General features: G+C 35.1%; 1 protein-coding gene across 16 annotated transcripts in view; it reads left to right on the top strand.

The window, feature by feature from the left end:
* Window positions 1–15220, top strand: part of MYCBP2 (MYC binding protein 2) — a 169052-nt gene that overhangs the window by 104047 nt on the left and 49785 nt on the right. For 12 of the 16 annotated variants that reach the window (XM_059839180.1, XM_059839171.1, XM_059839176.1 and 9 more), the window contains 5 exons: window positions 1990–2045; window positions 2468–2583; window positions 4640–4737; window positions 8750–8866; window positions 9638–9778. In XM_059839180.1, the coding sequence (XP_059695163.1) occupies window positions 1990–2045; window positions 2468–2583; window positions 4640–4737; window positions 8750–8866; window positions 9638–9778 (528 nt within the window). The remainder of the gene's footprint in view (window positions 1–1989; window positions 2046–2467; window positions 2584–4639; window positions 4738–8749; window positions 8867–9637; window positions 9779–15220) is intronic. The other 4 variants (XM_059839182.1, XM_059839181.1, XM_059839179.1 and 1 more) reach the window with 1 other exon arrangement.

Genomic DNA, 15220 nt, shown 5'->3' with positions numbered 1-15220 from the left:
TGAACGCTTACTTTAAACTAGAGCAGGGGAAATAGAAAACCAGGAAAAAATAAGAGATTAGCGTAGTAAAAAACGGCATACAAATGATTTATATATCAATGCATATGTATTAAGCAGCATCTAATGAAATTAACCACTGTTGAATGGATCAGCTCAGACACTTAGCCAGGGACAGTTTTTAAAGAAGTGAAAACTGAGCAGCTAGTGTTGATTTGATTGAGTATATTGTAGCACATGCAGTAAATTTACATATGTGTACCATACTGACCCAGTTAAGAGATGTGACGTTGTGTACAACTAACAGTTGCACAGCTTAATGAGACAGGATTAGCCAGCAGGGTAGAGAAGGATAATACTTAGCATAATCCAGAGAATGGATTTGTTGTGGGGGCAGAACCAGCAAACTAGCACCTTTTAGAGGCAAAGAATAATGTTGCAGTACCTGTGTGTAAATAGTGCAGCTGGGCACTGAATAGTGTCTTAATAGATCAGTGAAATAACTATTAAATCAATGTAGTGTACAACAAATGGTTTAAGAACTTGCTAGATCATGTGCATATCAAGGTGTGATTTTGGCATTTTTATTTGGGCTAGTGCAAACATCACTTCTTGGTTTGATGCTTCTTTTAAAAGTAACTTGAAGGGAGGCAGAAATAAATTATTTATCCCAAATTAGGGCTTAGATGATCTGTTTCTTTTCCAGCGATAGGTGTCAAATCTGCTCACAAAACTCTTAGAATTGTATATCTTGTAATGCATAAGATGCTTTAGGGAAAATTACAGTGGTGCAAGTGTAGGGTGTTGAAAAACTCTTCTGTAGATTTGATGGAATGAGGAATGCTTAATATCAGCTAGTTAATGTGTAATCATTCTTTAACTGAAATAAGGCTAAGGGAAAATGAAAATGGAAGGATTCATTTAAAATCCTCCTAAAAGGTAATAACAGTATAAACCTTTATAAAGGTAGAAGTAAAAAGACACTAAGGTTAAATTTAGAAAGCATCTCTTTTGTTGAAACGTGCTTGATTTCCGTATTTAGTGCTTTTCCAGAGAATCTTCCCAAGGTTCCTTTCAATTTAAGTCCTTTCCATCCAAAACTTAATGAAGTCAAGGCATTGTAAATATTCTGTTCTATTTCCCTGCCTGCATTATTAAGCACACTCTTCTCAGTGTAAAATGAAGACATCCCCTGATACTTTAATTTTACATCAACCTGCACATTGTATGAGTACTTGAAACAAACACCTAAATATGATTATAAAATCTCCCTTCATAAATATATATATAATAAATTATGATATGTTTGGGAGACTGATACCCAAAACTATATCTTTATACAGGGACCCAAAATGGCTGATCTGCATTATATGTTCTAAGGTTCTTATCCTGCCTTTTTCTGGTTTTGATTAACAGGGGAATCTGGTAACTCAGCAGCTATTGCAGCCTAGAGAGATTCTTGCTGAGGGACTTTGTGCATTCCTAGGACTAGCTCTGTTTTCTTAGGGGGCTTTTCAGAGCAATGATTTCACAAGATGCTATGGAAGTGAACCAGGTCTTTTTTGTAGTGGAAGTCAATGGAAGTATCAACTGAATGTTCAGGGAATTTCATCTTCACTTGGAGTTGAAAGAAAAAGGATGTGAAATTTCTTTGATAAAGCCCCTGGGCTGGTTTGCTTTCTTATCTTCACACAATCTTCAGTGCACTGCCTGGGTTCAATAGGGTTTTATACAAGTCAGATTTGAAAAGATTCAAATATTTATAAAGGTTTTTGTTAGCAGTAGCAATCTTTCTTATCTAAATGATGGCTGTTTAATGAGACAGTGAAGATACTCTTTCCTGTGTGCATATTTATTTATGTGTTTTGAAATTAATTTTTGATTGCCTGATCAATGCTTCTTGATGTGTTCTTGAAGAAAATGCTCTGCTTTCTGGTATTCAAGACACTGGTATAACTGTTGGTTTTGTGTTTGAATTTAATCTGTGTATAGGCATATGAAAATTATTCCTTTGAAGAACTACGTTTTGCTTCACCAACACCAAAGAGGTAAACATTAAAAAATTTCTTTTGGATGGGAGCTTAAATTAACATGTCCTGACACTTCTGCTTACACCCAGACTCCCAAGTGTGAGTGACAGATAATCATGTCTAAAGGTAGAAAAACAGTCAAGTATTATGTTTTCTTACATGTAGCAATTTTATTTGAAATCTTTTTTTTCTTAATTGTTCTAATGTTGTTTCCTTATTTGTATTAGCTACTCTTTGAATGTGTTTTTATCATTTGCTATAAATAAATGTGGAATAGGGGATTATTATTTTCATAGTAAATAATAAGAGGTTAGTACATTGGAAAGGGAAAAATTGTATTTACATGATCTGCTCAAAAAAAAAAGAGTAATTTCCAAAATAAGCATTATACTAATCATTATATTTGATTGATTGATTTTAATTGTTTTGTTTATGCCTAGACCCAGTGAAAACATGTTGATCAGAGTCAATAATGATGGTACATACTGTGCAAACTGGACTCCTGGAGCTGTTGGTCTCTATACCATTCATGTTACTATAGATGGCATTGAAATAGGTACTTAATTTTCACTATATTTAAGCATAATTTTATATTATTTCCACTTTGTATACTAACACATTTGTCTTGATGCTCATAAGATTTAATATTACAGTTCATAGCAAAACTTAGTAGCCAAGTTTTCTTTCAGAAGCCTTCTAGTTCAATCACTCTTTGTCAGAAGAAAAAACCCCACTAGTTCAATCACTCTTTGTCAGAAGAAAAAACCCCACACGCTGAAATAGGAGTACATGTTGCAATCATGTATTTATAATGTGGTTAGATTACCAGATTAGTGGACTCTCTTATTCTCAACTCTCAGTGTTGAAAGAAGAATGTCTTGTTTCAGCTGAGAGTGACAAGAGAAGTATAGTTAAAGGGAAAAAAAACCCAACCCAACACTGAAGAACCTAAGGAACATGAAATTGTCCCTGATTATGCTTAAATACATATTTGTTCTGGAAAATTGAGGACATGTGGTCTTAACTGAGACTGCCTAAACTCTTAATTATTTGTACTAATTTTTAAATGCTTCTGGTTCGTTCCTTGTTGGAAATCTTTTGGTTATCTTGCTAGTCTTGGGGACTGCACTATGAGATACTATAGCATGTCGTGGAAAGAGTGCCCTCCCAAAATACTCTATCATGAATGCTCTCATGTCAGCCTTACTGCTGATATGGTGAAGATGGTAGTAGAAACACTGAAAGTGTTGTAGCTGGACCCACATGTGATAAGAGGGCTTGGGTGAGTTCAGAAGCACCAGCAGTTCCTCTTTCCCAATACTGACTAGCACCTTTAGTAAACACATAGTGATACTCCTAAATGCAAGTACACATCATTCACATGGAAATTGTATGATTTGGTTTTATGTGTTAACTACAGCAGATAACCATTAATAATCATACTTTATACATCTTATCTCTGTTCCTCAAACAGATGAACATTTGTCTTCATAGGAGCCTGTGATGCACTCAGTTGTATTTTTTCCAGTGTGTCATCTCTGGAGCAGACTTTACATTGTAGTTTCAATCAACTGCTCTTATACTTTTACACAGGTTCTAACATCCTCAAGCATTGTGTAGGGTAAACTTTTAGAAATTATAAATATAACTCCTTACCTTCATTATTAAACAGGTATGAGTATACTCTTAATACTTAGCTGTGCCATTTTTCTGCAATGGAACTTTCTGACTCAGTCATTATATTATGTGCCCTCTGAAGCTTTGATGTACCTGTGCTTGGCCCATAATTCTGTCAACTTTTGACTGCTTAAGTACTGGTTACAGTTTCTCTTTGTTTCAAACCTTTTATGTTCTTGATGCTTGTAGATTCCTTCTGTTACTGCCATGCTTGTTTAAAAGGATGTTAGTGAAACCAGCAGTTTCATTGCTCTGTCTGGATGATTCTTTTCAAGATGTTCTTTGCTTTTAACAGTGATTGCAGAGGCAATTTCTTTGAAGGTTATTGCTCAGAGTTATATTCATCTATTAAATTTTTGTGTCTTTCTTCACATGTATTTACATGTATTTTTCTTCACAAACAAGAATGTCACTTTCCAGTGCCTTCATGTTTTATAACAGCATTGGTTATTATGTATGTCAGTTGTTTACATTATAGGCCTTTTCTGGTTGTATAATGTGGCTTTTCAGGCTCTTATATCTCTTGCATGTAGCAATTAGCTTCTGTAGCAGTACAGCATTGCATAAGCTACTGCCTCTCCAGAAGCTTTCACCTGCACCTCTCAAACATTAGATTCTGTGTTGATCATACCTTGAAACATAACCCTACTGACACTATTAGGATACAGAATTACCTGGTAGTGCTTTGTACGTACACTGACAGATATCTAACAGCGGCATGAAAACACATCTCTGTAAGTTTCCACGTATGAAAATAGAAATGTTCAAAAATTAATACCTTGCAGTTGCTTCATAGTGCAAGCGTTGATTTTGGCAGACAGATAAGTAAGTGGTTATTTTGTTTACTCTAAATTGTAGCACAGATAAACTGTAGTTACTATTTAACTGATATGTCCCCTTATATTTTTTTAAACATAGTCTTTTTTTGCTTTTAGATGCTGGACTAGAAGTGAAAGTAAAAGATCCTCCAAAAGGAATGATACCTCCTGGAACCCAACTTATTAAACCAAAAGCAGAGCCTCAGCCAAACAAGGTTTGGAGAACTGAAAAAAATCCCAAAACAGATAGTTATGTTTGGGTGGGACTTTTTTGTTGTTTATTGTATACTTTATCATATAATAGTGCTGCAGGCTTAAAGATATTTGCAGATCACTTTGACTTGCTGAATGGAATGAAATTGATATACTGGATAAAATGAAACAAGTTCATTTAGTTTTCTTTTGGTACACGAATTTATAAAACTGATAGAAGCTCTACAGAAACTGCCTTTGCCTTGGCATGTCACACAGACATATCACAGCTATTGTTAAAGCCGCAGACAAAATTTTGCACTATTATTAGTTCTATTTCTTTTATATTGTACCGCGAAATTAATTGTGCACGAAATTTTACAAAGATTTTGTTTGTTTTGTCATGAACATCTTCAATCAGTATAAAATCCATAACCAGTTTCTTTAGCATATTTTTCTTCCTTAGAGGATGGCATGATTATGTTTTTTAAAGGTATCTTTCTGTAGCTTTTGACATCCCTATTTCACCTTATCACTCCACCCTGAAGGACTAAAGTAGACACAATAAAGCAAGTAAGCTGAAATGGGCAGCAGTGGTATAAGGAAAATGCCTAGGTGAGGGAGATACATTGCACTTCCTCTTAGATGCAAGGAAGGGATATTAAATGAGGTGCTGGGTTTGTTTGTTTGCTTGTTTGTTTGTTTGTTTGTTTTTGGTGGTGGTGGGGGGTTTTTTTTGGGTTGGTTGGTTTTTAGGGGTTTGGTTTTTTTTTTTTTTGTTTTTTGCCACAAGGTTGTCTTTCCTGTCCTACTGAAATTGGGAAGGTGCTTAAGAAGTACATGGTTACAAAAAGGATCAGGTTTCTGACAACTTCTTACCTATGCAGTGCATCCTAACTTTTTTTTTCTGGACTTCAGGATAATCCAGAGACAGTAACTTTGTTGTATGGTTCCCCAGTCTCTAAATGCATCCAGCATCTGCTTCTACTGCTAACAAGATTTTTTCCCTGGAGCCATGCCTCAAATTAAAAAAAATAAAGAAATGTTCTTCTAGTTTCAATGCAAGATTTACCCCTCCCTGGCTCTCTTTTTTTGTTTTTTTTCCCCAAGAAGCTTCTTTTAGACTTTCTCTTGGGAGGAAGATTGCCTAGTTAGTTCATTATCTTAATTAGAACTCCCAGTTCCTACTAAGATAGATTTATATCTCAAGCAACTTCACTATACCTCCACCCAAGCTGATCGTCATATGTGTTGTTTTGCTGTCCTCAAGTTGAGAGAATCTGGTTGGATATGAGATGAATTGCTGAACAGAAGTTCTGTTTTTCTTTTCAGTTATTACAGTGGAAATTGGGGTGACTTGTTCATACATGGTAACTCTGTGTTGTCAAGGAACAGTCAAAGTACTTGACAGAAGTCAGTCCTCTGGAGGTCTGAGATGTTATGTAGTGTTTAATGCTGTCTTTGTCCTGTACATAGTGTCTGTAGAGCCAGCTGAAAAGTTAAACTAGAATAAAACTAAAAGTTAAAACTTTCATGGTAAATCACTTAATCAGTCTTCTTTCTTCTGTATGATAATAAATCACATAACAAATCAGGATAATTATTTGTGCATCAACAGCAGTATTGTAACTAATACAGCAAGGTAGTAATTGTGCTGTGCTCCATGTTTCTGAAGCCAAGAATGCAGATTAGACATGTATCAGTCAGAGACAGTCCAGTATACCAAATCATGTTTTGCTGGCAAGAAAAGCGCAGTTGAGCTCCAGATGCTGTTTCATCATCTTTGTCAGCCTGAAATTTCAGGTAGTTGTAACCCAAGGATACCAACAGTGCTTTCTTAGTGGTGATCTGTTCTCAGCTAGAAACACCAACATATTTTCATTGAGGCACTGGAACATTCCAGTTTTGTAGCCAAACCTCAGTTAAACTGCAAGCTGAAAATGGGTACAGTGTTATGATTTTATATGTGTATTCTTCATTCTCTGTTATTTGAAGTCAGATGAAAAATCTGAAGGAGACTGTGATAGTGATCTATATTCAGCCTGGGGTATATGACCCATAAGAATTGCTGCCTCCTGATAGTCTGCAAAGCTTAAATTAACTAACTTGCAGGAAACTTGATTCCACATCCTATTGAGGAAAACATTGTTTTTCAAGCTATGTAATGTAATTCAGGGTAGTTGGAAGCAACTAGAAGGAAATGGTCCTAATTTAGCTGAATTTGAAGGTGCAAGGCTGGTACCAGAATGATTAATTGGTCACTAACATGTTTTGATGGTTTCTGCCATCCTGACACAACAAGTAGCTAGCATTGATTGCAAAACAAACAACCACCAAACCCAAAAGCTCTGGGCTGGGGGTGGTTTTTCTCACCCCTTCATAGACCAATCCCCTTGTTAAGGTTGCTTTATCCTGGACAACACCCCTTTCTTGTGTGACATGTGTGGTGTGTGTTGTGTGATGTGTACCTCTTTGCCGATTTGTCAAATAAAAAAGCACAGCACCACAGCTCTTGAAAACTGCTGTGCACTGTAGGGATAATGTACATCCTGATTGCTAAGCCTTTCTGCCTTAGTTCTTCAGTTGGAATCCAGGTGGATAAGAGAACTCCTAATCTGTTTTTTATTGTATTGTCTGTCATTGGATCCGATCCTTAAGTAATTTCTAGTTATAGGTTGAAGTTTTTTATTAACTAATTAGCTCAGCTGTTGCAAAAGGGAAGAAGGCTCTTTCCAGGCCTGTGCCAGCTCAAAATCTGGAATGTGAGTTTTCCTCTAAATAAAGGTTTTTAATCCAAGTTCTAGCAAACTGTCATAATGATTTTCTGAAGTAACATGATGCAAGGACCCCTGATTTGCAAGACTTGGTTTTTGGCTTGTCTGTGTTTAGAATGTTGTCAGCAGTGATTCAGCTTTATACTTTTACAAGGACCTCGAAAATCTTAGCTTTGTCTGTTGAGAGAATCTAAGTATTACGAGTAAGAGGACTGTTGATAAGCAAAACCTTGCACATTTTGGAGTCATTTATGTATGAAATCCTTTACATGCTTCTGGTTTTGGGGTTTTGTTGGTTTAGTACTTTGTTTTTTAAATTATCCTCAGAATAAATATAAGTTCTTAAATAATTTCTTTAGGGAAGTAAGGTTCATGCACTTAGCTCTTAGCTTTCATTATGTATTCCTGAGTTTGTTCCTTACACATCATTCTGTGCTTTATGTTGTTGCAGATAAAGTCCATATTTCCATTGATACTTTTATCTGTGGAGTTTGAAAATAGCATTCCAAGAAAATGGTTTTATACCATATGGATAGAATATATGCATCTCTGGTTTTAAGAAGCCGATAGGATGCCTTTCATTTGTTCTCTATGGGACAGGTGCCTGATAATGTTTGAACAGTAAAAAACATGACAGTGAATAACAAGTGGAAGATTTTGTGGTGCTGTACTAAGTCCAGCTAATAGCAAGGAGCCTCTGCTCTGACTTTCCTGTGGAAAAAAGGAAGAAACTATTGAACTAGCTGTTTGAAAGATAAAGAAGTAGAAAGATTATTTTATTTTAAAATGGCTAGTTAAACTCTTTAGGAAAGAAATTTAAGGAAAATAAACAAATTTTGCTTAAAAATGTTAACTAAAGAGAATACTGCAGTAGCACAACTGAGAAATGGTAATTCCAAGCTGATCAGTTAAAAGAAATTATAAATTTGGAAATGCAAATCTGGTGAAATTTTCAGCAGCGAATGAAACGTGTGTGTTAAGAAAATCAGAAAGTTGTACTGATTATTGTAGGGTATAACAGAAATATTTCCAAGTCAATGCATGCTTACATTATGGTTTTTTGGAACATTATAACTTTTTTGATTATAGTAGAAAAATGAAGTTACACACAGCAGCCATGGGAAACTAGCAACAAACTGTAACTCTTAAGACTGCTGTCTTGTCACTGGCATTTCAGAATCTGTTAAACCTATTTCTTTTTACTCTGAGAGCTCTGTTCCAATTTTTTTTCTTCCTTACTGTCTTTCTTTGCTTCTCTTAGGTTCGCAAATTTGTGGCCAAGGACAGTGCAGGGCTTCGTATCCGTAGCCACCCTTCCCTTCAGAGTGAGCAGATAGGCATAGTGAAAGTCAATGGATCCATCACTTTCATTGATGAGGTAATCCATAAGACATTTCTATTGAAAATTGGGCTGAGATGTAAAGGTAATTCATGCAAATAATGGGGTTTTTTCCATGTTAAGATGCTGACATATACAACTTAAAACCATAAATTGCAAAAATCTAAATTTACTAATTTAGTTTTTCAAGCTGTTGTTTCCTTTAATTTACTTACGTCAAAACCTGTGTAACAAACATTTGAGACTGCTACAAGGAAAGAAAATTCCTGGAGGTAATCTTACAATAATGCCTCTTAAGATTTAGCTTTTCTCTACTTAATATTTCAACTCTACACAAAAATTCAGATGCAGATGTCCTTTTCATTACATCTGTTACTTAGAGATATGAAAGATCACTACTAGTGTGTTAGACTACTATGCATGTCTTTTTCTTACAATACAATTTCATATGCAAGGAATATTTTTGCGATTTACAAAGTCATACCAGCAATGCAAAAATGGGAAGTGGGGAATTTATAAAGCTTATTAAAGCTTGACTTTCTTTCCTCCTTTATTTCAAAGCATATCTTATTACTGCATGATATGATTTAAATTTATCTTCTCGCCTTGGCTTATAAAAAGATATGCTTCCCCATTGCTTTGGAATTCTGATTTTGTCAATACTCCTGTTTACCTCTGCTTATGTTGTATCAGCATTGTAAGGATCATTGCTTCTTTGCTGCTGTTGTCTGCCTGAAGTCTGTTAAACCTTGCTAGCTACAGAACAGTTACAGGAGGGCATGGCTCGTTCTTGTTGCTTGTTTCCCATAGATCCACAATGATGATGGTGTTTGGCTGAGGCTGAATGATGAAACAATAAAGAAGTATGTTCCAAACATGAATGGTTACACTGAAGCCTGGTGTCTATCTTTTAACCAACATCTTGGCAAGAGCCTTCTGGTACCTGTTGACGTAAGTAAAAGGTGCCTTCGAGAAATAACCAAAAGTACACTCTATCCTCATTACAAGACTTTCTTTAATTAAGGCTGCAAAAAGTCCTGAGGTAAACAATATTTTAATTATCAAATACAACCTTACATGTGTTTGCATTTTGGAGGGCTGCTGTGTAATGAGGGTGGAGTGTAGAAAGGTATGAGGCTTTTTATATTGAAGCCTCTTTTCCTAGAAGAGAAACAGAAGTGCAGGGACTGCTGTAATAAAAGCAGAATAGTATTAGATTGTGGTCTGCACCAGGTGTTTCTTATGCTAGATAGCATTGTTTGTGAAGTGGCCACTGGTGCTCTGATTTCAGAAGAGGCTTGCAGCCTACAGTCAATCAATGTAATTGTTGCTTTTTAAAAGACCCAACCAACCAAAAAGTTCTTTAAGTTCTGGGTTTTGTGGATGTATTTCGTGAGTTTTATACCCGAATCTTTAAGTTCCCACTTCATTAGCTAATTAAAGAACCCTAGAGCTTCAAGACAAACATTGAATTTATAATAAGAGTTAACAGAAAGTGAGTAACTTCAATGGTGATTGTCATCACTGCAGTTGAAGGTTACACCTTTTCTGGAAACTGATTATAGTTTTTTGAAAGATGTGAAAGACAAAAAAGGAAAAGCTCTATTAGCTAAACCAGTATTTCTCAAAAGATTCATGAAATGCAGGCCTTTCTGGCTCATCTGTTTTCATGCATTCCCCAGAGTGGGCAGTACCTTGTTTTCTTATGGGCAGAATATGAGAATCAGATGTAATTGATACTGCTATTTAGATTTGATTTGTCATCTTATCTGAGTAAGCTGCTGCTGCTGCAATTGAAGATAGTTGAGAAATATTTCATTAAATTAAACACTGAGACCAGTCCTGTTATGTTGTTCATGTTTTTTGGTTATAGGAGAACTGAGATATTCCCAGTTCCAGTGAAATTGGGCTATTTGCTAGTAGCTAAATCTGGAAATTCATAATGCCCTGTGGCTGTTCTGCCAAACAGTGTTAGATGACGTAACAAGGTCTTCTTGTCTACAAATTATTTGTTTATATATTTCTCTTTGTAGATTTCTTTCAATAGAATCCTTGTTTGGGAAATTATTTTAATTTCGGATTTGGGAAGCAAATTATTTCTGTACTCAGAAGTCAGTCACTCAAATATGCCTGTCATCACAGTGTTTTTCTAGTCTGTTGTAGAATATATGAAAACATGGAAAAAAAAAATTAGGCTTTAAAATTTTGCCTGTATTTTTTTGCCTTAGGAATTGGTTGCCATTAGAAAACTACTGTATTATACTTCCATGAAATATTAATAGTTCTGTGCAGCAGTTGAATTTTACCAGTTCACCCATGGTAAAATTGAATTTATCTTGACTAAGTAACTAACTTAAGCAAATACTGTTTTTTAGATGGGTATTATAGTCTGGTAGATTTTTCTTAGTTGTATGGTTTTCTGTGGGTTTTGTTTTTTTTTTTTAGTTTAGATATCTTCAATACTTTTTACTTGTTGAAGGGAATATTTTTGAGCTCAGCCGTTGTCTGTGATTAGCAAGAACTTACTGCTTGGCATATTTGATACAGCTCTGGTATGCATGTGGTTCTAGGGAAGAGCATATGCTGTGCTCCTTGAGAGAAGCCTGGAAAGAAATATCTGCCATGAATAACTGAGCATTCTATCTTCACAACTTAATTTTGAGAATTCAAATTTCATGTGAATAAGGAGGTCAGGCACAATCAAATGTGAAAAACAACATTCAGTATTCAAACATTTTGTTCTGTGTGTAAAGTTCAGATGAAAGATTCTCCCTTGGTTTTGGGTGTAAAACTAATTTACACCCAAAATTAGTGTGAATTAGTTTGGTTACCATTTGACTGTTACGAGCTTTAGATATGCTTCATTTTCTTTTAGGTAGCCAGTCACGCATCTTGGCTGACACAAGTTAAAAGTCATGTCCTTTCTTAGTTTCTGCTCTGTAAGTGGCAGCCAACATAGCAAAAGGCTTATGAGAGCAACTCTAACCGCAATGCAGGCATGTGCAAGAAATGTGTTTTGAGCTGCTTTCAGGAAAGTTTCCTTGTGTGGCTCTAATTTTCAGATTTTCAAGAGGACTTAGCATATCCTGAAACTATTCTATTTCATTATGACAGTATATAAGCAGTAAGATTTGTTGATTTGATTTATAATAATAAGAGGGAAAAGGAAGAAAATAGTTCTCTAACATTTTATATTTTAAAGGTGACGAAACATAAGGTTCAGAGGCTGACTTTTGAATGCCTTAAGTCTTTACAGCATGCTAGTCTAGCATATACTGCTTTCTTACTAGATCCTTCCTTTGCACAGATATTGCTTTCTTAGTAGGAAGTTTAAAATCTTTTTTATGGTGATTACTAGGTTGAAAATATTTCAAATTATACTTTTTTTTCTCAGAATTGTCCAAAAAACTTACTATTTGCAAGTTGTCAAATTTGATTTTTGCAGTCCTCTAGTGATGAATGACTTATGTCAAAAAACATACTGAATTAAGTGATAAATGCTAAAGTTTTGTTAGATTAAATTGTGGTATAATCCATATCTGCTTGATCCTGTTGATTTGGGTAGCTGAATGACTTGATGAATGGAGTGCAGTAGAAAAAATTGTGATTGTGCGAGATTTTTGGGAGCCAAGCTGTTCAACCAGTTTTGGCTTAAAAGGAAGTCTGGAGAAAGTCTCTTGTGTGACTGAAAATGCAAAGGGAAGATCAAATGCCTGAGCGAGGCCATGTATTCCCTGTTCAAACAGATGTCATTTCTTCTACTAGACTCCATTTTCTGTTCAACTCTGAGTGGGCAGACTTGTCATCTCCAATTACATTGCTTTCTCATGTTTAAATATACAGGCTTTTTAGAATCAATCCCTTAAGTAAATAAAATTTCTCAGTGCATTTTGGAAAATATATAAAAACTTTTTTTAAAAAGTTTTAGTTATTCTGTTTCTTCACTGTATTATGGAACAGTGAGCAGATGAAAAACAGTAGAAGTTGTCATCAGTGTTAATTATGACCTCTTTTCATCTTGACTTATATTTTGTATCTTCATTTTATATATATTTATTAGCATTAACTAGGTATTTTATGATAAAGCAAATACTGAATATTGTGGATAAATGCACTTTCTGGATTTTTATTAGAGCTATTATAGTTGAAGATAAATTATCAATGGTAGTTACCAGTGTTTTATTTATTTGAGCTGTGCTCATTTACCTTCTTAGAAAGTCTTCAGCTCTTCTTCTGTTGCTGTTGTCCTTTCACAAGGAACTGCTTTACAGCCCCTTATCTCATACTGTGCATCCAATTCATTGTAGATAATTATGAGATTGTGAATTTAATAGATTATGATTTTGAATAAGCAGTTTCCATCTCTGGTAGTTATTTTTCCTTCTGTCCTATAGTATTCAGGTATCTGTTTTTGAAAAAATACTTGTAGAATTCCTTATGCAGACAGTTATTTATTCATGCTTACACATGGTGCTTAGTAGAAAGGAACATAAGATACAAAAGAGTGCACACTAAGAAGAAATAGAAATTCATCTTGGTCAAACTCTGGAACTCGTCTTTCAAAAAATCACATTCTAAGTTCTCACTACTACATTGAAATTTAAAACTTTATAAGAAGGAATATTGTACCCTGGTGTCCAGCTACAATATTGCATTCCCCAGCCACCACAGACAAACAAGGATTGTGAAACTTGTTTTTTCAAACCATTATTGCACTGGAAGAATTAGTATATAGGCTCCAGTGCTTGATCACAGAACCTCAGAAAGCTGAATGTTCTGTGGAAACACTGAAGGTACATTGACAGAAATTTCTACCATTTTTTTAAGCATGATGGAAAGTAATTGAAGAGTAAGACTGTGTTGGATAAAATGTCATGATGGCTGTTTAAGATAAGACTTAGCTTTGAAAAATAATAACTGAGGTTTTAAATGCTTCCTAATAGACCAGTGATTTTTGTGGCAAAAAGAAAAAACTTTTTTTAATCTCTGAAACTTTGAATTTATTGGGAAAAGTATAAATTTCTAAAATTAGTTTTAGATCTTGGAAGGTAAAGTCTTGAAGAAAAGTACTAACTAAATGTACAGATGATAGCATAAGGGCTAAATTCAATGCTTCTTCTAGTAGTTTCTCAGAATGACAACCTAGTTCCCAAATAGCTGCCTGATCTATTCATCTAAACTGGTGTGCAGTGTTGTAATAGGCAGGAAGTTCTCAAGTTCACAGAGCAAAGGAGAGCTTCTAGTTTGATCTTCTTGGTGTTTCTAAGCCAGCATGGTCCCACCTCACTGCTGTTGGTTTCCCTTGTGTGTTTCACACATAAAGCTCTGTGATGTAGAAAAATAGATCTTTGAAATAATTTGTAAATATTTGAGGTATGGATAGTCCATGTTTCTCAGTGGAAGTCTGTCAGAAAAATGAAGATATGCTACAAAGTAATAAAATCAGCCAGTTTAAGTAGGTTGGATGCCTGTGAAGTACACTCATTAGGCACATGTAGGCTTTTTGTAGTTGCCATAGTTTTATGCTGAGTTGATAAACTTTTACTTTGCTAATCTTCCTATCTGAGACCCTCCCCTCCTTCCCCAGTGCCCCAGAGCATATATCATTAGTGCATGGCTACCTCCTTCCGTTGTGGGTAAAGGTACTCAATTCTAAAGAAATGCTGGTGTAGTGACAATTTCCCTCTCTTGTCAAAATGGCAGATCATTTTTATAATTGAAACATAATGTTCGCAAGCAGTATATAGTAGATTATTTGCTTCTGTCATGTGATAAAAGTGTAGATTTGCTTACTTTTAACTTGTTCATGCATTTTCAAGGAATACAGATGAAGCATGCCGAGGGTGTTTTGTACTTGTTTCTGCCTGAAAGGATTTACTGCCTTAGCTACTGTTAAATTTTAATGTGGCTGCTGAGCAGGGATTTCATTTGGTTCCCATATCAGGATGGGATAGGAGATTAGTTTTTAATACTTTGGTTCATATAGATGAAATGGGTGCTTTGTCAAAGAGATTCCATAATAAATACTATAAATACAATTATTAGTACTGCTATATGTAAACTATTCTTTCATTTGACAGAAAATTTCTTTGAAATTAGTAGAAACTAGCTTATGGAGAAAAGATTTCTTCTTTTTCTTGTTTTCCAGTGATGAAAATATGCTGTCCTCCCTGTTTTGTGGGAGGAAAAATTAAGCAGAACAGCAGTGCTTATTTCTATAGTGTGGGTAGTTGGTTATAACATTAGTGATGTCTCTCTGGCAGCTATATTTGGGTTTTAATTATTCATAACAAACTAGTTAATGCATTGTATGTTTTACAAAACTAATGGAATCTTAGCAATTGTTTTCCATATAGCACTGACATTTTTGGCTCCGGTAAAAAGTACAATTTT

The sequence above is a fragment of the Haemorhous mexicanus genome, chromosome 2 (genome assembly GCF_027477595.1).
Source record: "Haemorhous mexicanus isolate bHaeMex1 chromosome 2, bHaeMex1.pri, whole genome shotgun sequence".
NCBI classification, from domain to species: domain Eukaryota; kingdom Metazoa; phylum Chordata; class Aves; order Passeriformes; family Fringillidae; genus Haemorhous; species Haemorhous mexicanus.
This window is presented reverse-complemented; position numbering and strand designations above follow the sequence as displayed.